The sequence below is a fragment of the Anomaloglossus baeobatrachus genome, chromosome 9 (genome assembly GCF_048569485.1).
Source record: "Anomaloglossus baeobatrachus isolate aAnoBae1 chromosome 9, aAnoBae1.hap1, whole genome shotgun sequence".
Classification (NCBI taxonomy): Eukaryota; Metazoa; Chordata; class Amphibia; order Anura; family Aromobatidae; genus Anomaloglossus; species Anomaloglossus baeobatrachus.
In genome coordinates this window covers 2,662,121-2,686,150 of record NC_134361.1, presented here as the reverse complement: position 1 = coordinate 2,686,150, position 24,030 = coordinate 2,662,121, and the positions used below count along the sequence as shown (strand labels likewise).

The 24,030-nt window shown below is 51.1% G+C and overlaps 1 protein-coding gene across 6 annotated transcripts in view; it reads right to left on the bottom strand.

The window, feature by feature from the left end:
* DIAPH2 (diaphanous related formin 2) overlaps positions 1-24,030 on the bottom strand; it is a 1,791,241-nt gene that overhangs the window by 1,305,716 nt on the left and 461,495 nt on the right. For all 6 annotated transcript variants that reach the window (XR_012725273.1, XR_012725274.1, XM_075323052.1 and 3 more), the window contains 3 exons: positions 20,961-21,077; positions 15,755-15,873; positions 14,887-14,951 (listed from right to left, as the gene is read on the bottom strand). Coding sequence is in view for 4 of the 6 variants with exons in the window: in XM_075323052.1 (XP_075179167.1) it covers positions 14,887-14,951; positions 15,755-15,873; positions 20,961-21,077 (301 nt within the window). In the remaining 2 variants the exon portion in view is untranslated. The remainder of the gene's footprint in view (positions 1-14,886; positions 14,952-15,754; positions 15,874-20,960; positions 21,078-24,030) is intronic.

Below are 24,030 nucleotides of genomic sequence, written 5' to 3'. Positions count from 1 at the left end.
GGATATTACACAGCGTTTACTCCGCAGAGTAAATCGCCCTTATTAACCTCATTAAGACAATGTACCGGAAACACAGTAAATTAATCTACCCCGTCTACAGAAAACAAGAGTCCGAGGCGTCGTCTACAGTAATCTACCCCGTCTACAGAAAACAAGAGTCCGAGGCGTCATCTACAGTAATCTACCCTGTCTACAGAAAACAAGAGTCCGAGGCGTCATCTACAGTAATCTAACCCATCTACAGAAAACAAGAGTCCGAGGCGTCGTCTACAGTAATCTACCCCGTCTACAGAAAACAAGAGTCCGAGGCGTCATCTACAGTAATCTACCCCGTCTACAGAAAACAAGAGTCCGAGGCGTCATCTACAGTAATCTACCCCGTCTACAGAAAACAAGAGTCCGAGGCGTCATCTACAGTAATCTACCCCGTCTACAGAAAACAAGAGTCCGAGGCGTCATCTACAGTAATCTAACCCGTCTACAGAAAACAAGAGTCCGAGGCGTCATCTACAGTAATCTACCCCGTCTACAGAAAACAAGAGTCCGAGGCGTCATCTACAGTAATCTACCCCGTCTACAGAAAACAAGAGTCCGAGGCGTCATCTACAGTAATCTACCCCGTCTACAGAAAACAAGAGTCCGAGGCGTCATCTACAGTAATCTACCCCGTCTACAGAAAACAAGAGTCCGAGGCGTCATCTACAGTAATCTACCCTGTCTACAGAAAACAAGAGTCCGAGGCGTCATCTACAGTAATCTACCCCGTCTACAGAAAACAAGAGTCCGAGGCGTCATCTACAGTAATCTACCCCATCTACAGAAAACAAGAGTCCGAGGCATCATCTACAGTAATCTACCCCATGTAGAGAAAACAAGAGTCCGAGGCATCATCTACAGTAATCTACCCCATGTAGAGAAAACAAGAGTCTGAGGCGTCGTCTACAGTAATCTACCCCATCTACAGAAAACAAGAGTCCGAGGCGTCATCTACAGTAATCTACCCCGTCTACAGAAAACAAGCGTCCGAGGCGTCATCTACAGTAATCTACCCCGTCTACAGAAAACAAGAGTCCGAGGCGTCATCTACAGTAATCTACCCCGTCTACAGAAAACAAGAGTCCGAGGCATCATCTACAGTAATCTACCCCGTCTACAGAAAACAAGAGTCCGAGGCGTCATCTACAGTAATATACCCTGTCTACAGAAAACAAGAGTCCGAGGCGTCGTCTACAGTAATCTACCCCGTCTACAGAAATCAAGAGTCCGAGGCGTCATCTACAGTAATCTACCCCGTCTACAGAAAACAAGAGTCCTACGCGTCATCTACAGTAATCTACCCTGTCTACAGAAAACAAGAGTCCGAGGCGTCATCTACAGTAATCTACCCCGTCTACAGAAAACAAGAGTCCGAGTTGTCATCTACAGTAATCTAACCCGTCTACAGAAAACAAGCGTCCGAGGCGTCATCTACAGTAATCTACCCCGTCTACAGAAAACAAGAGTCCGAGGCGTCATCTACAGTAATCTACCCCGTCTACAGAAAACAAGAGTCCGAGGCATCGTCTACAGTAATCTACCCCGTCTACAGAAATCAAGAGTCCGAGGCGTCATCTATAATAATCTACCCTGTCTACAGAAAACAAGCGTCCGAGGCATCATCTACAGTAATCTACCCCGTCTACAGAAAACAAGCGTCCGAGGCGTCATCTACAGTAATCTACCCCGTCTACAGAAAACAAGAGTCCGAGGCGTCATCTACAGTAATCTATCCCATCTACAGAAAACAAGAGTCCGAGGCGTCATCTACAGTAATCTACCCCGTCTACAGAAAACAAGAGTCCGAGGCGTCATCTATAATAATCTACCCCGTCTACAGAAAACAAGAGTCCGAGGCGTCATCTACAGTAATCTACCCCGTCTACAGAAAACAAGAGTCCGAGGCGTCATCTATAGTAATCTACCCCGTCTACAGAAAACAAGAGTCCGAGGCGTCGTCTACAGTAATCTACCCCGTCTACAGAAAACAAGAGTCCGAGGCGTCATCTACAGTAATCTACCCCGTCTACAGAAAACAAGAGTCCGAGGCGTCATCTACAGTAATCTACCCCGTCTACAGAAAACAAGAGTCCGAGGCGTCATCTACAGTAATCTACCCCGCCTACAGAAAACAAGAGTCCGAGGCGTCATCTACAGTAATCTACCCCGTCTACAGAAAACAAGAGTCCGAGGCGTCATCTACAGTAATCTACCCCGTCTACAGAAAACAAGAGTCCGAGGCGTCATCTACAGTAATCTACCCCGTCTACAGAAAACAAGAGTCCGAGGCGTCATCTACAGTAATATACCCTGTCTACAGAAAACAAGAGTCCGAGGCGTCGTCTACAGTAATCTACCCCGTCTACAGAAATCAAGAGTCCGAGGCGTCATCTACAGTAATCTACCCCGTCTACAGAAAACAAGAGTCCTACGCGTCATCTACAGTAATCTACCCTGTCTACAGAAAACAAGAGTCCGAGGCGTCGTCTACAGTAATCTACCCCGTCTACAGAAAACAAGAGTCCGAGGCGTCATCTACAGTAATCTACCCCATCTACAGAAAACAAGAGTCCGAGGCGTCATCTACAGTAATCTACCCCATCTACAGAAATCAAGAGTCCGAGGCGTCATCTACAGTAATCTACCCCATCTACAGAAAACAAGAGTCCGAGGCGTCATCTACAATAATCTACCCCGCCTACAGAAAACAAGTGTCCGAGGCGTCATCTACAGTAATCTACCCCATCTACAGAAATCAAGAGTCCGAGGCGTCATCTACAGTAATCTACCCCATCTACAGAAAACAAGAGTCCGAGGCGTCATCTACAATAATCTACCCCGCCTACAGAAAACAAGTGTCAGAGGCATTATCTATAATAATCTACCCCGTCTACAGAAAACAAGAGTCCGAGGCGTCATCTACAGTAATCTACCCCGTCTACAGAAAACAAGAGTCCGAGGCGTCATCTACAGTAATCTACCCCGCCTACAGAAAACAAGTGTCCGAGGCATCATCTATAATAATCTACCCCGTCTACAGAAACAAGCGTCAGAGGCATTATCTATAATAATCTACCCCGTCTACAGAAAACAAGCGGCAGAGGCGTCATCTATAATAATCTATCCCATCTACAGAAAACAAGCGTCAGACATGTCATCTATAATAATCTACCCCATCTACAGAAAACAAGCGTCAGAGGTGTCACCCACTATATTCTACCCCGTGTACAGAAAACAAGCGTCAGAGGCGTCATCTACAGTAATCTACCCCATCTAAAGAAAACAAGCGTCCGAGGCGTCATCTATAATAATCTACCCCATCTACAGAAAACAAGTGTCCAAGGCATCACCTACAGTAATCTATGGAGCATCCGACTGTCCATGCGAGCGCTACAGAATTGGGAAGTTGTGCTTGACTACAGATTGTTGTTGGAGCTGCAGTTGTAAGCAGCTTATAAAAGAGCATGTACAAGTTAGTTAAAGCTGCATTTTCAGTATGATGTTTGATAGAGAAGGAATGGAGTAAATTACAATTATTCATATATTTTTAAAGTCTGATAAATGATTTAATAAAAAATCATTTCAGTTTCTCTTGCAAGGAATTTCTAGCAGTGGGAGTAACATAATCTCCACATTTATGAAGAGGTGCAGAATGTGGTGATAACAATTCCCCCCAGCACCAGTGTCTTTCCTTTTTTGATATAACTGCTGCTGATTCTTGATTTTTATATATTGCATTTTCTCGGCTCTGCTACATCTCTGTGCGGAGAATCTATCATTACAAACATTCATTCATCATTGTCCTGTAAACCTAAGGGGTACTTTGCACAGTGCGACATCGCTAGCCGATGATAGCGATGCCGAGCGCGATAGTCCCCGCCCCTGTCGCACATTATTATTATTTATTATTATAGCACCATCAATTCCATGGCGCTTCACATGTGAAAGGGGTGTACATAATAGGGACAAGTACAATAATCATAAACAATACAAGACACAGACAGGAACAGGAGGAGAGAGGACCCTGCCTGCGAGAGCTCACAGTCTACAGGAGGAGAGAGGACCCTGCCCGCGAGAGCTCACAGTCTACAGGAGGAGAGAGGACCCTGCCCGCGAGAGCTCACAGTCTACAGGAGGAGAGAGGTCCCTGCCCGCGAGGGCTCACAGTCTACAGGAGCAGAGAGGTCCCTGCCCGCGAGAGCTCACAGTCTACAGGAGGAGAGAGGTCCCTGCCCGCGAGGGCTCACAGTCTACAGGAGCAGAGAGGTCCCTGCCCGCGAGAGCTCACAGTCTACAGGAGGAGAGAGAGGACCCTGCCCGTGAGGGATCACAGTCTACAGAAGGCGAGAGGTCCCTGCCCGCGAGAGATCACAGTCTACAGGAGGAGAGAGGACCCTGCCCGCGAGAGCTCACAGTCCACAGGAGGAGAGAGGACCCTGCCCGCGAGAGCTCACAGTCTACAGGAGGAGAGAGGACCCTGCCCGCGAGAGCTCACAGTCTACAGGAGGAGAGAGGACCCTGCCCGCGAGAGCTCACAGTCTACAGGAGGAGAGAGGACCCTGCCCGCGAGAGCTCACAGTCTAAAGGAGGAGAGAGGACCCTGCCCGCGAGAGCTCACAGTCTACAGGAGGAGAGAGGACCCTGCCCGCGAGGGCTCAAAGTCTACAGAAGGAGAGAGGTCCCTGCCCGCGAGGGCTCACAGTCTACAGGAGGACAGAGGTCTCTGCCCGCGAGGGCTCACAGTCTACAGGAGGAGAGAGGACCCTGCCCGCGAGGGCTCACAGTCTACAGGAGGAGAGAGGACCCTGCCCGCGAGGGCTCACAGTCTACAGGAGGAGAGAGGACCCTGCCCGCGAGGGCTCACAGTCTACAGGAGGAGAGAGGACCCTGCCCGCGGGGGCTCACAGTCTACAGGAGGAGGGAGGACCTTGCCCGCGAGGGCTCACAGTCTACAGGAGGAGAGAGGACCCTGCCCGCGAGGGCTCACAGTCTACAGGAGGAGAGAGGACCCTACCCGCGAGGGCTCACAGTCTACAATGCGATATCTTGTGATAGCTGCCGTAGTGAACATTATCGCTACGTCAGCTTCACACGCACTTACCTGCCCTGTGACGTCGCTCTGTCCGGCGAACCGCCTGCTTCCTAAGGGGGCGGATCGTGTGGCGTCACAGCGACGTCACACAGCAGGCGGCCAATAGAAGCAGAGGGGTGGAGATGAGCGGGACGTAACATCCCGCCCACCTCCTTCCTTCCTCATTGCAGGCGGGACGCAGGTAGGAGATGTTCCTCGCTCCTGTGACTTCATACACAGCGATGTGTGCTGCCGCAGGAACGAGGAACAACATCGCACCTGTCGCTGCAGCGAAATTATGGAAATGACCGACACTACACAGATCACCGATTTTAGACACTTTTGCGATCGTTTATCGGTGCTTCTAGGCTTTACACGTTGCGACGTCGTTACCGGCGCCGGATGTGCGTCACGTTCGATTTGACCCCGACGAGATCACAGTAGCAATGTCGCAACGTGCAAAGTACCCCTAAGAGAAGCCACTAAACCCAACCCCAAGCCCGGCTCCTCCTGTCTTCCCCCGTCATCACGGGTCCAGTGTCGGATCCAGGAAAGATCTTTCCAGCAAAAAACTCAATTGAATTTTTCTGCATTGAATAGAAATGTTGTAACTGCTTCATTCCCATCTGTATCCGCCACCGTCATCCGGGATAATAGTATGAAGAGTAAATCATCTCCATCCTCAGATCCATGCAGACCGGCTGCGGAGACGCGGCAGAGCACACTCCTCTCTCTTCAGGTTTTGGCCGCTGAATCTTCTCCCGATGTGAGACCCGCGTTACAAACTTCACACAACATGAGATTTGGATGTTTTGATGCTTCCAGAATCTGATTCTCAAATACAAAAAAAATAAAAGATTTAACTTGTGAAAGTGTCAGCAGTGATATAAGAACCGCAGCTGGAGACCACTCCAGAGCCGCAAATCTTACGTCATCCATTGTGTGCGAAGACGGCGCACCGCTCCGAAAACTAATGTCCCCCCCGATTCCCACTGCTCCCACTGAACCTCTCACCGCCTTTCAAATACTTCAAAGATGTCACTTTTTAAAATAGCTTTTTCCGATTGTCACTCACAGAGGTGTTTGTATTCCGTGCGCTGCAGGCTCATTAGATGCTGGGTCTCCTCCAGGCCTGCAACAAGCGCCGGCATGTAGAGGGGCCACGTCCACGGCTAATGAGGGGCAGTAACCCCAGAATGGTACGAGAGATGCAGATCTACAGGACACATCATTACCCATGAGCGCACACCACACTCAGGGGTCTGGAGGCCCCATACACCGTACATGAGTCACCCACCCCGCTAATGTACATGTGCGATTAGTGAGGCCGCACACCACACTCAGGGGTCTGGAGGCCCCATACACCGTACATGTGTCACCCACCCCGCTAATGTACATGTGCGATTAGTGAGGCCGCACACCACACTCAGGGGTCTGGAGGCCCCATACACCGTACATGAGTCACCCACCCCGCTAATATCCATGTGCGATTAGTGAGGCCGCACACCACACTCAGGGGTCTGGAGGCCCCATACACCGTACATGAGTCACCCACCCCGCTAATGTACATGTGCGATTAGTGAGGCCGCACACCACACTCAGGGGTCTGGAGGCCCCATACACCGTACATGAGTCACCCACCCCGCTAATATCCATGTGCGATTAGTGAGGCCGCACACCACACTTAGGGGTCCGGAGGCCCCATACACCGTACATGTGTCACCCACCCCACTAATATCCATGTGCGATTAGTGAGGCCGCACACCACACTCAGGGGTCAGGAGGCCCCATACACCGTACATGTGTCACCCACCCCGCTAATATCCATGTGCGATTAGTGAGGCCGCACACCACACTCAGGGGTCTGGAGACCCCATACACCGTACATGTGTCACCCACCCCGCTAATATCCATGTGCGATTAGTGAGGCCGCACACCATACTCAGGGGTCCGGAGGCCCCATACACCGTACATGTGTCACCCACCCCACTAATATCCATGTGCGATTAGTGAGGCCGCACACCACACTCAGGGGTCAGGAGACCCCATACACCGTACATGTGTCACCCACCCCGCTAATATCCATGTGCGATTAGTGAGGCCGCACACCACACTCAGGGGTCAGGAGGCCCCATACACCGTACATGTGTCACCCACCCCACTAATGTACATGTGCGATTAGTGAGGCTGCACACCATACTCAGGGGTCTGGAGGCCCCATACACTGTACATGTGTCACCCACCCCACTAATGTACATGTCCGATTAGTGCGACCGCACACCACACTCAGGGGTCTGGAGGCCCCATACACTGTACATGTGTCACCCACCCCACTAATGTACATGTCCGATTAGTGAGGCCGCACACCAAACTCAGGGGTCTGGAGGCCCCATACACTGTACATGTGTCACCCACCCCGCTAATATCCATGTCCGATTAGTGAGGCCGCACACCACACTCAGGGGTCTGGAGACCCCATACACTGTACATGTGTCACCCACCCCGCTAATATCCATGTCCGATTAGTGAGGCCGCACACCACACTCAGGGGTCTGGAGGCCCCATACACCGTACATGAGTCACCCACCCCGCTAATATCCATGTGCGATTAGTGAGGCCGCACACCACACTCAGGGGTCTGGAGACCCCATACACTGTACATGTGTCACCCACCCCGCTAATATCCATGTCCGATTAGTGAGGCCGCACACCACACTCAGGGGTCTGGAGGCCCCATACACCGTACATGAGTCACCCACCCCGCTAATATCCATGTCCGATTAGTGAGGCCGCACACCACACTCAGGGGTCTGGAGACCCCATACACTGTACATGTGTCACCCACCCCGCTAATATCCATGTCCGATTAGTGAGGCCGCACACCACACTTAGGGGTCTGGAGGCCCCATACACCGTACATGAGTCACCCACCCCGCTAATATCCATGTGCGATTAGTGAGGCCGCACACCATACTCAGGGGTCAGGAGGACCCATACACCGTACATGAGTCACCCACCCCACTAATATACATGTGCGATTAGTGAGGCCGCACACCACACTCAGGGGTCTGGAGGCCCCATACACCGTACATGTGTCACCCACCCCGCTAATATCCATGTCCGATTAGTGAGGCCGCACACCACACTCAGGGGTCTGGAGACCCCATACACCGTACATGTGTCACCCACCCCACTAATGTACATGTGCGATTAGTGAGGCTGCACACCATACTCAGGGGTCTGGAGGCCCCATACACTGTACATGTGTCACCCACCCCACTAATGTACATGTCCGATTAGTGAGGCCGCACACCACACTCAGGGGTCTGGAGGCCCCATACACTGTACATGTGTCACCCACCCCGCTAATATCCATGTCCGATTAGTGAGGCCGCACACCACACTCAGGGGTCTGGAGACCCCATACACTGTACATGTGTCACCCACCCCGCTAATATCCATGTCCGATTAGTGAGGCCGCACACCACACTCAGGGGTCAGGAGGCCCCATACACTGTACATGTGTCACCCACCCGGCTAATATCCATGTGCGATTAGTGAGGCCGCACACCACACTCAGGGGTCTGGAGGCCCCATACACCGTACATGAGTCACCCACCCCGCTAATATCCATGTGCGATTAGTGAGGCCGCACACCACACTCAGGGGTCTGGAGACCCCATACACTGTACATGTGTCACCCACCCCGCTAATATCCATGTCCGATTAGTGAGGCCGCACACCACACTCAGGGGTCAGGAGGCCCCATACACTGTACATGTGTCACCCACCCGGCTAATATCCATGTGCGATTAGTGAGGCCGCACACCACACTCAGGGGTCTGGAGGCCCCATACACCGTACATGAGTCACCCACCCCGCTAATATCCATGTGCGATTAGTGAGGCCGCACACCACACTTAGGGGTCTGGAGGCCCCATACACCGTACATGAGTCACCCACCCCGCTAATATCCATGTGCGATTAGTGAGGCCGCACACCATACTCAGGGGTCAGGAGGCCCCATACACCGTACATGAGTCACCCACCCCGCTAATATACATGTGCGATTAGTGAGGCCGCACACCACACTCAGGGGTCAGGAGGCCCCATACACCGTACATGAGTCACCCACCCCGCTAATATCCATGTGCGATTAGTGAGGCCAAAGACCACACTCAGGGGTCAGGAGGCCCCATACACCGTACATGAGTCACCCACCCCGCTAATATCCATGTGCGATTAGTGAGGCCGCACACCATACTCAGGGGTCAGGAGGCCCCATACACCGTATATGAGTCACCCACCCCGCTAATATCCATGTGCGATTAGTGAGGCTGCACACCACACTCAGGGGTCTGGAGGCCCCATACACCGTACATGAGTCACCCACCCCGCTAATATCCATGTGCGATTAGTGAGGCCGCACACTACACTCAGGGGTCAGGAGACCCCATACACCGTACATGAGTCACCCACCCCGCTAATATCCATGTGCGATTAGTGAGGCCGCACACCACACTCAGGGGTCTGGAGGCCCCATACACCGTACATGAGTCACCCACCCCGCTAATATCCATGTGCGATTAGTGAGGCCGCACACTACACTCAGGGGTCAGGAGACCCCATACACCGTACATGAGTCACCCACCCCGCTAATGTACATGTGCGATTAGTGAGGCCGCACACCACACTCAGGGGTCAGGAGACCCCATACACCGCACATGAGTCACCCACCCCGCTAATATACATGTGCGATTAGTGAGGCCGCACACCACACTCAGGGGTCTGGAGGCCCCATACACCGTACATGAGTCACCCACCCCGCTAATATCCATGTCCGATTAGTGAGGCCGCACACCACACTCAGGGGTCAGGAGGCCCCATACACTGTACATGTGTCACCCACCCCGCTAATATCCATGTGCGATTAGTGAGGCCAAAGACCACACTCAGGGGTCTGGAGGCCCCATACACCGTACATGAGTCACCCACCCCGCTAATATCCATGTGCGATTAGTGAGGCCAAAGACCACACTCAGGGGTCAGGAGGCCCCATACACCGCACATGAGTCACCCACCCCGCTAATATCCATGTGCGATTAGTGCGGCCGCACACCACACTCAGGGGTCTGGAGGCCCCATACACCGTACATGAGTCACCCACCCCGCTAATATACATGTCCGATTAGTGGGGCCGCACACCACACTCAGGGGTCAGGAGACCCCATACACCGTACATGAGTCACCCACCCCACTAATGTACATGTCCGATTAGTGAGGCCAAAGACCACACTCAGGGGTCAGGAGACCCCATACACCGTACATGAGTCACCCACCCCACTAATGTACATGTCCGATTAGTGAGGCCGCACACCACACTCAGAGGTCAGGTGACCCAGTACACCGTACATGAGTCACCCACCTCGCTAATATCCATGTCCGATTAGTGAGGCCAAAGACCACACTCAGGGGTCAGGAGGCCACATACATCGTACATAAGTCACCCACCCCACTAATATACATGGCCGATTGGTCAAAAATGGTCACAGAGTTGTTCTGAAGCCGCTCCTTTGAGATTTTAGTTGTGTGCTTAGGGTCATTGTCTTGTTGGAAGGTGAACCTTCAGCCAAGTCTGAGGTCCAGAGCATCTGGAAGAGGTTTTCTTCAAGGATATCTCTTTTCTTGGCCTCATTCATCTTTCCTTCAATTGCAGCCAGTCGTCCTGTCCCTGCCCCCATAGCATGATGCTGCCACCACCATGTTTCACTGTGGGGATTGCATTGGGCAGGTTGTGGGGACACGAGGCTCAGTGGGTGCTCTCGTCCACTAAAACCCGCCGCCTTTAGAAAGACAGCGTGGCTCAGGGCTCATCCCAACTGAACGCCGGCCTCCTTAACCGTGGGCGTAACACTACTCAGACAACACAGGGTGAGGGAACCACAATAATTAGACTTTATTGGATCCCCAAACAATTAACGGCACATAACACATACCCAGCAAAACACACAAATGTAACAGGCAACAGAGTCTCCCCCTTCCGCTGGCTCACCAGTGATTTAGAATGTCCATGCCTCAGAAGTTCCAGGGCTATTTACTCCAGTCCAGCAGCACCCCGCTTTTGGCGGGCACCCACCGAGAAAAGAATAATGCCAGATTTAGGAAGCTGTGAGAGGTCTGCAAAGTCTGTAACAGGTGACTGAACTGTCCCAACCTGAGTGTCCTGGTATGATGTTATAATCCTGGCAGCCGGAGTCGAAATCCCTAGGCTATGGATATGGTCTCCAACCGGAACCGGAGCCCCTAGATTGAAGCCATAAGATATCCTGATCCTCTAGTCAGCTCCAAAGAGCTTAGACTGGATCCATCAGCATCCATCAACCTTCATCAACCCTGGTGGCTTAAAGAAGTCCCTTTTATAGCCATAACCTTCCCTTAGGATACACTGTGTCCTCATCGATTGGTTGGACAAGATTGCTTCTCCCATTGGATGAATTTCAAGCTGCATGGATAATGTTCATTTAAATGATGTGCATAGAAAGACTCAGTATATCTACATGGAGTCGGCAAGTCACAGACTCAACAATGGCTACTAAGGTAATCACATTAGCAATACACAACTACAATACAATGGTTACTGGAAAAGTCTGGAGAACAATACGTCTAGCTTTCAGTGGCCAACACAATTACATTGAGTCAACAAGAGTCTTGTAAAAACAATGAGGGACTTCTCCCCCGTCTATAGACAATCTATCATGCTGTCTGGCTGGATTTTAAGAAACTTCAACCCATGAGAGTCCATGTCGTCACACAGGTGATGAGCAGTGCCTGGTTTTATCCACACATGCTGCTTAGAACTTTCTGGTGATAATTGTATCTTCGTCTCATCAGAGCAGAGAGTCTTCTTTCTCATAGTTTGGGAGTCCTTCATGTGTTTTTTTGCAAGCTCTATGCGGCTTTCATATGTCTTGCACTGTGGAGAGGCTTCCGTGGGGCCACTCTGCCATAAAGACCCGACTGGTGGAGGCTGCAGTGATAGGTGACTTTGTGTAACTTTCTCCCATCTCCCTGCTGCATCTCTGGAGCTCAGCCACAGTGATCTTGGGGTTCTTCTTTACCTCTTTCACCAAGGCTCTTCTCCCACGATTGCTCAGTTTGGCTGGACGGCCAGGTCTAGGAAGAGTTCTGGTGGTCCCAAATTTCTTCCATTTAAGGATTATGGAGGCCACTGGGCTCTTAGGAGCCTTGAGTACTGCAGAAATTCTTTCGTAACCTTGGCCAGATCTGTGCCTTGCCACAATTCTGTCTCTGAGCTCCTTGGGCAGTTCCTTTGACCTCATGATCCTCATTTGGTGTGACATGCAGTGTGATCTGTGAGGTCTTATATAGACAGGTGTGCGCCTTTCCAAATCATGTCCTATCAGTGTAATTACACACAGCTGGACTCCAATAAAGGAGGAGAACCATCTCAAGGAGGATCACAAGGAAATGGACAGCATGTGACTTACATATGAGTGTCTAAGCAAAGGGGCTGAATACTTATCACCATGTGTTATACTGAGCAAAGGGGCTGAATACTTATCACCATGTGTTATACTGAGCAAAGGGACTGAATACTTATGACCATCGAATATTTCATTTTTTCTTGATTAATAAATTTGCAAAAATTTCTACATTTCTGATTTTTTTTTTTTTTACAAGATGGGGGATGGGGTGTAGAGTGCACATTAATGAGAATTTACCAAATGGCTAAAATGAAACAGAGAGTGAAAAATGTAAAGGGATCTGAATACTTTCCGTACTGTGAGACTGTGACCGGGGTTATCTATGACGGCCGGTATGTCTCGCCCCGGTTGTGCTCACTCCATGATAGAAAGTAAATCCACTCTAGGGTTAATGCTGTTTCCCTACAGGCTGAAGGAAGGGTTAAATGGAAACAGGAACAAGGGCAGGTGTGCCGGGTGTGAGGGAGTGATCAGAACTCCCTGAGTTCTCTGCCGGAGAGGCACATGTATATTGCTGTGGATTTTTGTTTGGACATTAAACCGTGTGCTGTGAACCTTAATGCCTGGATCCCGTGTCTTCTGCTGCGCAGCCGACCACACTACCTCACAGTACCCACTGTATATAGGTGCTCTGTATACATGTGTGCGGTGGAGTTTGGAATGCTTGGACTCCTAATGGCATATATATCTATATATCTATATATCTATATATATATACATATACACACACAGTATATACAGTATCATACACTGTGCTCTGATTTTCCCCTCCAGTGTATCTGATGGTGGAGGTGCGGTGCCGGGTCTTTCTGATGGTGGAGGCGCGGTGCCGGGTCTTTCTGATGGTGGAGGCATGGTGCCGGGTCTTTCTGATGGTGGAGGCGCGGTGCCGGGTCTTTCTGATGGTGGTGGAATGGTGCCGGGTCTTTCTGATGGTGGTGGCGCGGTGCCGGGTCTTTCTGATGGTGGTGGCGCGGTGCCGAGTCTTTCTGATGGTGGAGGCGCGGTGCGGGGTCTTTCTGATGGTGGTGGCACGGTGCCGGGTCTTTCTGATGGTGGTGGCGCGGTGCCGGGTCTTTCTGATGGTGGAGGCACGGTTCCGGGTCTTTCTGATGGTGGAGGCACGGTTCCGGGTCTTTCTGATGGTGGAGGCACGGTTCCGGGTCTTTCAGATGGTGGAGGCGCGGTGCCGGGTCTTTCAGATGGTGGAGGCGCGGTGCCGGCTCTTTCTGATGGTGGAGGCGCGGTGCCGAGTCTTTTTGATGGTGGAGGCGTGGTGCTGGGTCTTTCTGATGGTGGAGGCGCGGTTCCAGGTCTTTCTGATGGTGGAGGCGCGGTGCCGGGTCTCTCTGATGGTGGAGGCGCGGTGCCGGGTCTTTTTGATGGTGGAGGCACAGTGCCGGGTCTTTCTGATGGTGGAGGCACGGTTCCGGGTCTTTCTGATGGTGGAGGCACGGTTCCGGGTCTTTCAGATGGTGGAGGCGTGGTGCTGGGTCTTTCTGATGGTGGAGGCGCGGTTCCAGGTCTTTCTGATGGTGGAGGCGCGGTGCCGGGTCTCTCTGATGGTGGAGGCGCGGTGCCGGGTCTTTTTGATGGTGGAGGCACAGTGCCGGCTCTTTCTGATGGTGGAGGCGCGGTGCCGGCTCTTTCTGATGGTGGAGGCGCGGTGCCGGGTCTCTCTGATGGTGGAGGCGCGGTGCCGGGTCTTTCAAATGGTGGAGGCGCGGTGCCGGGTCTTTTTGATGGTGGAGGCGCGGTGCTGGGTCTTTCAGATGGTGGAGGCGCGGTGCCGGGTCTTTTTGATGGTGGAGGCGCGGTGCCGGGTCTTTTTGATGGTGGAGGCGCGGTGCCGGGTCTTTCTGATGGTGGAGGTGCGGTGCCGGGTCTTTTTGATGGTGGAGGCGCGGTGCCGGGTCTTTTTGATGGTGGAGGCGCGATGCCGGGTCTTTCTGATGGTGGAGGCGCGGTCCGATGCGTCTTTATCCGCTGCTGCAGACGATGCCGGGGAGGACGGCGCTGAATAAGCCCAGGAATTAACAATGCAAAATTTAGGACAATAATACAGCAGATCCCCAACATCGCCACAGCCGCTGCGCCGATACAGCAATATTGACCTTTGTGATACTGACAAGGATCATGTTCAAATGCAGCCAAACATTGATTCCAGCAGCAAATCAATAACCGTCTCCTCCCGGGAGGAAAGAGGCTCGAAAAACGTCCTAATCACAGAAAACCAATGTCTGGGATTTACATGACCGTGATAAATGGCTTCACCTTCTTAGAGAATTCAGACGCCTTCTGCTCACTCTCCTCAACTCTGGCTTTATCCACCAAGGAATCTGCGAGAAGAAAAAGAAAGTGTTATATCGAACCAGGATTACACCCAAAGATTATAGGGAAATGTGGGATTATGGCCAAACTGCAGGATTATAGGGAAATGTGGGATTATGGCCAAACCGCAGGATTATAGGGAAATGTGGGATTATGGGCAAGCCGCAGGATTATAGGGAAATGTGGGATTATGGCCAAACCGCAGGATTATAGGGAAATGTGGGATTATGGCCAAACCGCAGGATTATAGGGAAATGTGGGATTATGGGCAAGCCGCAGGATTATAGAGAAATGTGGGATTATGGCAAAACCACAGGATTATAGGGAAATGTGGGATTATACAAAAAGTACAGGATTATAGGGAAATGTGGGATTATGAGCAAAACGCAGGATTATAAGAAAACCACAGGATTTTAAGAAAACCGCAGGATTAGACACATATTCTAGGATTATAGGTAAACTGTGGGATTACATGCAAATTCACCTTGGAAGTAAATTGAATTCTAAGCCATTATTACCACAAATTAATTATTTCATTCAATGTAAGGCTGCTGTTCCACGGAGCACAGGCTGCCATAGACAGCAGTTGTAATCTGCTGCTGGCACCTGCAGGGGGCAGTGTGGTGAAATGTCTATGAACAGAACCTCCACAGGCTGAGGACAAGTACAATAATATTCTGATATTTTCGATATTTAAATCCTTTTACATCTCTTTGAGGTCATTTTTCAAATTGATAATCTCTCTTCTGAGATCACCGTGGACTCCACAGCACGAATAACGCAGAGTGATACATGGGACATCGGCTCTCACCTACTAAATGAGTGAAATCCACGTCCAGCCGCCCCTTGTATTTGAAGTCGGGATCCATTCCACCGCATTGTAACACAATTTGTCCAACACATTCATCTATGACTTTATAGTACTGCGGCCTGAGAAATAATTGAAAAATGGTCATCAAGAGGAATAATCACGCATGCATGTCAAATATAGGAAAAGAAATGGTTAACAGGTGAAATCATGAGTGCATTCCATTGACAGGAAAATAAATGGTTAACAAGTGAAATAGTCCAACACATGTCATATATAGGAAAATAAATAGTTAACAGGTGGACTAATCATGTGTGCATGTCATGCATATGAGAAGAAATGGTTAACAGATGGAATACTCCTGCATGCATGTCATACATAAGAATACAAATGGTTAACAGGTGTAATAACAATGTGTGCACGTCATATATAGAAATATAAATGATTAACAGATGGTTATACTCATGCGTGAATGTCATACAAAGGAATACGATAGCTCAGTGGTTAGCACTGCAGTCTTGCAGCGCTGGGGTCCTGGGTTCAAACCCCACCAAGGACAACATCTGCAAGGAGATTGTATGTTCTTCCCATGTTTGCATGGGTTTCCTCCCACTTTAGATTGTGATCCCCAATGGGGACAGTAAAAGCACTATGGCATTAATGGTGCTATAAAAATGAATACATATTATTATTATATCATACAAATGGTTAACAGGTGGAATAATCCCACATACATGTCATATATAAGAATAGAAATGGTTAACAGGTGGAATAATCCCACATACATTTCATATATAAGAATAGAAATGGTTAACAGGTGGAATAATCCCACATACATGTCATATATAAAAATAGAAATGGTTAACAGGTGGAATAATCCAGTGTGCCTGTTTTACATAGGAAAATAAATGGTTAACAGATGGAATAATATCTGTGTGCACATCTACATAGGAATACAAATGGTTAACAAGTGAAATAATCCAACATACTGTGCATGTCAGACATAAGAATAGAAATGGTTGACAGGTGGAATACTGCTGTGTGCATGGCATACATAGGAAAATAAATGGTTAACAGGTGGAATAATCCTGCGTGCATATCATACACAGGAATACAAATGGTTAACAGGTAAAATAATCCAACATGCATGTCATACACAAGAATAGAAATAGTTAACAGGTGGAATAATCCGGTATGCCTGTCATACATAGAGATAGAAATGGTTAACAGGTGGAATCATCCAGCATTCCTCCGTATCACGGTGAAAAGGGAGTCATAATAAGGTTGGCTGGTGGACGCCATCTGTGCACATCACTGCAATGTGGGGGGATGCAGTCAATCCGAAAGGTGGGGTTACCCTTCATTAGGGCCCTGTACCCTCAATGACAACCTGTAACCCCCCGCCAGCTTGCTCTGCGCAGCCACAATGTTCTCATGGTCTGCTGTCCGCCATCATTGGACAAAGCCACGTCCCTCCTTATTGTTCAGGGAGTTCTCCCACCTCAGAGGGTTGCAGCCCTCTCGTTCTGACTGATGAGGGTCCGACCTATCCTGAGAATGAAGGGGCTGTAATGTTTCCTTGCACAGCGCTCTTCCTTACCGTGCGCTATGCAGAGTGCTGAGCTGCAGCCACTGATAGGAGAACCTGGGAGAGGTCTATGAATGCAGGGTCTACAGAGGAGCAGGGGTCTCGTGAGGGCCTGCGCTTGTGTCCGTTACACGCCGGGCTCCTGCTGAGTCTTTCAAGGTGGAGACGCTTTGGGATGACGCAGTTGGGTTTTTTCTGGCGCGTTTTCTTGGCGTTTTTCCGTGTTTTTAGCTGCTGATGTCACTTCACCTGATCACATGAACCTGCTTCTAGCGTCTTCCCGGCTTCTGAAGCCTGGCGCACAGCAGTGCCGCTTTTACATGGCTGTGCATTATGTTCAATGTAAAGTAACCACGGCAACGTCAGAGGAAGCAGGACACAGTCATCTCAGGACAGTAATGAGGTGGTTGGGGACAGTCGAGGAGGATGAAGGTGGATTTCAAGACTTTTCGGATTCTTTTTGTTACAAAACTTGAATTTTGAAGCAGAATATTAAAAAATACAATAACAATTAGTGTCCGCAAAATCGCAGGAGCGTTCACCGGTGCGGCCATTTGTTGCTTAAATCCCACTTCTCCCAGGTCTGTACAATGACCGTCCACCGATTCCTCCAGTGCCATCATCTATTCAGCATAAGACAATGCGGAGCCATATGTTCCCCGGGAGCAGATCTGCCATACATAGGGGCTGGAAGCGGAGAGAAAGGCGGCTGCATTTACCCATCAGCTGGCGGCAAATAATAAAGAAATACAATAGTCAGGAGAAAACCACACTTACAGCTGGAAACGCATTTTATAGCAGCAAATAAAAAATGTTAATCATTGCGCAGAATGCGGAATCTACAGAAGAATGCATCTGAATATTCAAAATTCACATCTGTCCCTATTGTTATTGTGCAAATGTCTGGGAGGAATGAAAGCTCCTCTACAACAGGCATTAAGACGACGCCTCATCTGCATACGGGACCGGGACCGGAAGCTGCTGCGAGCGGATAAATATAGCGGAGAGGAGAAGTGCAGCGCAGAGACGTCTCCATGGGAGCAGAGCCCAGGAGCCTCATCTGGAGCCGACATCATTACATGTCAGGGCTTTACTAATCATCTACCTGCAGGGTACACAGGTATCCGCCAAAGGGGAGGGGCCACCAGAAAACACGAGAATACTACAAAGGGGAGGGGTCACCAGAAACCATGAGAATACTCCAAAGGGGAGGGGCCACCAGGAAACACAGCAATCCATCAAAGAGGAGGTGCCACCAGAAAACATGGGAATCCGCCAAAAGGGAGGACCACCAGGAAACACGGCAGGGTCAGCAGAGTCATCTCATTATCATCAGAGGGCAGGGTAAGCAGAGTCATCTCATTATCATCAGAGGGCGGGGTCACCAGAGTCATCTCATTATCATCAGAGGGCGAGGTCAGCAGAGTCATCTCATTATCATCAGAGGGCGAGGTCAGCAGAGTAATCTCATTATCATCAGAGGGTGAGGTCAGCAGAGTCATCTCATTATCATCAGAGGGTGAGGTCAGCAGAGTCATCTCATTATCATCAGAGTGTGAGGTCAGCAGAGTCATCTCATTATCATCAGAGGGCGGGGTCACCAGAGTCATCTCATTATCATCAGAGGGCGAGGTCAGCAGAGTCATCTCATTATCATCAGAGGGCGAGGTCAGCAGAGTTATCTCATTATCATCAGAGGGTGAGGTCAGCAGAGTCATCTCATCATCATCAGAGGGCGAGGTCAGCAGAGTCATCTCATTATCATCAGAGGGCGAGGTCAGCAGAGTCATCTCATCATCATCAGAGGGCGAGGTCAGCAGAGTCATCTCATCATCAGAGGGTGAGGTCAGCAGAGTCATCTCATTATCATCAGAGGGCGAGGTCAGCAGAGTCATCTCATCATCATCAGAGGGCGAGGTCAGCAGAGTCATCTCATCATCATCAGAGGGCGAGGTCAGCAGAGTCATCTCATTATCATCAGAGGGCGAGGTCAGCAGAGTCATCTCATCATCATCAGAGGGCGAGGTCAGCAGAGTCATCTCATCATCAGAGGGTGAGGTCAGCAGAGTCATCTCATTATCATCAGAGGGCGAGGTCAGCAGAGTCATCTCATCATCATCAGAGGGCGAGGTCAGCAGAGTAATCTCATTATCATCAGAGGGCAGGGTAAGCAGAGTCATCTCATTATCATCAGAGGGCGGGGTCACCAGAGTCATCTCATTATCATCAGAGTGCGAGGTCAGCAGAGTCATCTCATCATCATCAGAGGGTGAGGTCAGCAGAGTCATCTCATTATCATCAGAGGGCGAGGTCAGCAGAGTCATGTCATCATCATCAGAGGGCGAGGTCAGCAGAGTCATCTCATCATCATCAGAGGGCGAGGTCAGCAGAGTTATCTCATTATCATCAGAGGGCGAGGTCAGCAGAGTCATCTCATTATCATCAGAGAGCGAGGTCACCATAGTCATCTCATTATCATCATTGGGCGAGGTCAGCAGTCATCTCATCATCATCAGAGGGCGAGGTCAGCAGAGTCATCTCATCATCATCAGAGGGCGAGGTCAGCAGAGTCATCTCATTATCATCAGAGGGCGAGGTCAGCAGAGTTATCTCATTATCATCAGAGGGCGAGGTCAGCAGAGTCATCTCATTATCATCAGAGGGCGAGGTCAGCAGAGTCATCTCATTATCATCAGAGGGCGAGGTCAGCAGAGTCATCTCATTATCATCAGAGGGCGAGGTCAGCAGAGTCATCTCATTATCATCAGAGTGTGAGGTCACCATAGTCATCTCATTATCATCATTGGGCGAGGTCAGCAGAGTCATCTCATCATCATCAGAGGGCGAGGTCAGCAGAGTCATCTCATTATCATCAGAGGGCGAGGTCAGCAGAGTCATCTCATTATCATCAGAGGGCGAGGTCAGCAGAGTCATCTCATCATCATCAGAGGGCGAGGTCAGCAGAGTCATCTCATTATCATCAGAGGGCGAGGTCAGCAGAGTTATCTCATTATCATCAGAGGGCGAGGTCAGCAGAGTCATCTCATTATCATCAGAGGGCGAGGTCAGCAGAGTCATCTCATTATCATCAGAGGGCGAGGTCAGCAGAGTCATCTCATTATCATCAGAGGGCGAGGTCAGCAGAGTCATCTCATTATCATCAGAGAGCGAGGTCACCATAGTCATCTCATTATCATCATTGGGCGAGGTCAGCAGAGTCATCTCATCATCATCAGAGGGCGAGGTCAGCAGAGTCATCTCATTATCATCAGAGGGCGAGGTCAGCAGAGTCATCTCATTATCATCAGAGGGCGAGGTCAGCAGAGTCATCTCATTATCATCAGAGGGCGAGGTCAGCAGAGTCATCTCATTATCATCAGAGGGCGAGGTCTGTGTGCAGCATGATTGTTCCTTTGTGTCATTAGCAGAACTCTGTAGAACTTCACATAAAACCCATAAAATTGTGCATTATCAGAATATGCCACATGTAATGTGTGTGTAATGTCGCTGGCTGAGCTCCACGTGGCCGTGGACAATGCTCCTGTGGAATCCACGGACAGGAGTGTGATCAGAAGAAACCCCTCGTATCTCAGCAGAATACCTGGAACCAGTGAGTCCTACCTGATGTAATAGTCGTTGCGGATGAGCAGGAAGTGCTGCAAAATGGACAGCAAGAAAGCTTCGGAGGCCGTGTCCTTCATCATATTGTACAGGAGATGGTAGACTTCATGAATGTCGGTGAGCAGAGTCAAGGAAGGTTTGTACACAATCAGCATGCACATACAGTGGCGCTGTACAATGGGGGGCGACGGGCGAGAAACCCCTCATACAAAGGAGGAAAAGACGGAGGACTAGGAGCAAAGAGCAGAGAGGAGAGTGCAGAGAAGAGAGTGCAGGGAGGGGAGTGCAGGGAACAAAGAGCAGAGAGGAGAGAGGAGAGTGCAGGGAGCAAAGAGCAGAGTGCAGAGAGGAGAGTGCAGAGAGGAGAGTGCAGGGAGCAGAGAGGAGAGTGCAGAGAGGAGAGTGCAGGGAGCAGAGTGCAGGGAGCAGAGTGCAGGGAGCAGAGTGCAGGGAGGAGAGTGCAGAGAGGAGAGTGCAGAGAGGAGAGTGCAGAGAGGAGAGTGCAAGGATCAGAGTGCAGGGAGGAGAGTGCAGAGAGGAGAGTGCAGGGAGGAGAGTGCAGGGAGCAGAGTGCAGGGAGCAGAGTGCAGGGAGCAGAGTGCAGAGAGGAGAGTGCAGGGAGGAGAGTGCAGGGAGCAGAGTGCAGGGAGCAGAGTGCAGAGAGGAGAGTGCAGAGAGGAGAGTGCAGGGAGCAGAGTGCAGAGAGGAGAGTGCAGAGAGGAGAGTGCAGAGAGGAGAGTGCAGAGAGCAGAGAGGAGAGTGCACAGAGGAGAGTGCAGAGAGGAGAGTGCAGGGAGCAAAGAGCAGAGAGGAGAGTGCAGAGAGGAGAGTGCAGGGAGGAGAGTGCATAGAGCAGAGAGGAGAGTTCAGAGAGCAGGGAGGAGAGTGCAGGGAGGAGAGTGCAGGGAGGAGAGTGTAGAGAGGAGAGTGCAGAGAGGAGAGTGCAGGGAGCAGAGAGGAGAGTGCAGAGAGGAGAGAGCAGAGAGGAGAGTGCAGGGAGCAGAGAGGAGAGTGCAGGGAGCAGAGTGCAGGGAGGAGAGTGCAGGGAGCAGAGTGCAGGGAGCAGAGTGCAGGGAGCGAAAAGCAGAGAGGAGAGAGCAGGGAGGAGAGTGCAGAGAGGAGAGTGCAGAGAGGAGAGTGCAGAGAGGAGAGTGCAGAGAAGAGAGTGCAGGGAGGGGAGTGAAAGGAGGAGAGTGCAGAAAGGAGAGTGCAGGGAGAAGAGTGCAGAGAGGAGAGTGCAGAGAGGAGAGTGCAGAGAGGAGAGTGCAGAGAGGAGAGTGCAGAGAGCAGAGAGGAGAGTGCACAGAGGAGAGTGCAGAGAGGAGAGTGCAGGGAGCAAAGAGCAGAGAGGAGAGTGCAGAGAGGAGAGTGCATAGAGCAGAGAGGAGAGTTCAGGGAGCAGAGAGCAGGGAGGAGAGTGCAGGGAGGAGAGTGCAGGGAGGAGAGTGTAGAGAGGAGAGTGCAGAGAGGAGAGTGCAGAGAGGAGAGTGCAGGGAGCAGAGAGGAGAGTGCAGAGAGGAGAGAGCAGAGAGGAGAGTGCAGGGAGCAGAGAGGAGAGTGCAGAAAGCAGAGAGGAGAGAGGAGAGTGCAGGGAGGAGAGTGCAGGGAGCAGAGTGCAGGGAGCAGAGTGCAGGGAGCGAAAAGCAGAGAGGAGAGAGCAGGGAGGAGAGTGCAGAGAGGAGAGTGCAGAGAGGAGAGTGCAGAGAGGAGAGTGCAGAGAAGAGAGTGCAGGGAGGGAAGTGAAAGGAGGAGAGTGCAGAGAGGAGAGTGCAGGGAGGAGAGTGCAGAGAGGAGAGTGCAGGGAGGAGAGTGCAGGGAGGAGAGTGCAGGGAGGAGAGTGCAGGGAGGAGAGTGCAGAGAGGAGAGTGCAGAGAGGAGAGTGCAGGGAGGGGAGTGAAAGGAGGAGAGAGCAGGGAGGAGAGTGCAGAGAGGTGAGTGCAGGGAGGAGAGTGCAGGGAGGAAAGAGCAGGGAACAGAGTGCAGAGAGGAGAGTGCAGAGAGGAGAGAGCAGGGAGCAGAGTGCAGGGAGGAGAGTGCAGGGAGCAGAGTGCAGACAGCAGAGAGCAGAATGCAGGGAGCAGAGTGCAGACAGCAGAGAGCAGAGTGCAGGGAGCAGAGTGCAGACAGCAGAGAGCAGAGTGCAGGGAGCAGAGAGGAGTGTGCAGGGAGCAGAGAGAAGAGTGCAGAGACGAGAGTGCAGGGAGCAAAGAGCAGAGAGGAGAGTGCAGGAGGAGAGTGCAGAGAAGAGAGTGCAGAGAAGAGAGTGCAGAGAGGAGAGTGCAGAGAGGAGAGTGCAGGGAGGAGAGTGCAGGGAGGAGAGTGCAGAGAGGAGAGTGCAGAGAGGAGAGTGCAGAGAGGAGAGTGCAGAGAGGGGAGTTCAGAGAGCAGAGAGGAGAGTGCAAAGAGGAGAGTGCCGAGAGGAGAGTGGAGGGAACAGAGTGCAGATCGCAGAGAGGAGAGAGCAGAGAGGAGAGAGCAGAGAGGAGAGAGCAGAGAGGAGAGTGCAGAGAGCAGAGAGGAGAGAGCAGGAAGAAGAGTGCAGAGAGGAGAGTGCAGAGAGGAGAGTGCAGAGAGGAGAGTGCAGAGAGGAGAGTGCAAAGAGGAGAGTGCAGAGAGCAGAGAGGAGCATGCAGAGAGGAGAGAGCAGAGAGCAGAGTGCAGAGAGGAGAGTGCAGGGAGCAGAGTGCAGATCGCAGAGAGAAAAGTGCAGATCGCAGAGAGGAGAGAGCAGACAGGAGAGTGCAGGGAGGAGAGTGCAGAGAGGAGAGAGCAGAGAGGAGAGAGCAGAGAGGAGAGTGCAGAGAGCAGAGAGGAGAGTGCAGAGAGGAGAAAGCAGGGAGCAGAGTGCAGAGAGGAGAATGCAGAGAGGAGAGTGCAGAGATTAGGGAGCAGAGAATAGGAAGCAGAGAGCAGAGTGCAGGGAGCAGAGAGTAGGGAGGAGAGAGCAGAGAGGAGAGTGCAGAGAGGAGAGTGCAGAGAGGAGAGTGCAGAGAGGAGAGTGCAGAGAGCAGGGAGCAGAGTGCAAAAAGGAGAGTGCGGAAAGGAGAGTGCAGAGAGGAGAATGCAGAGA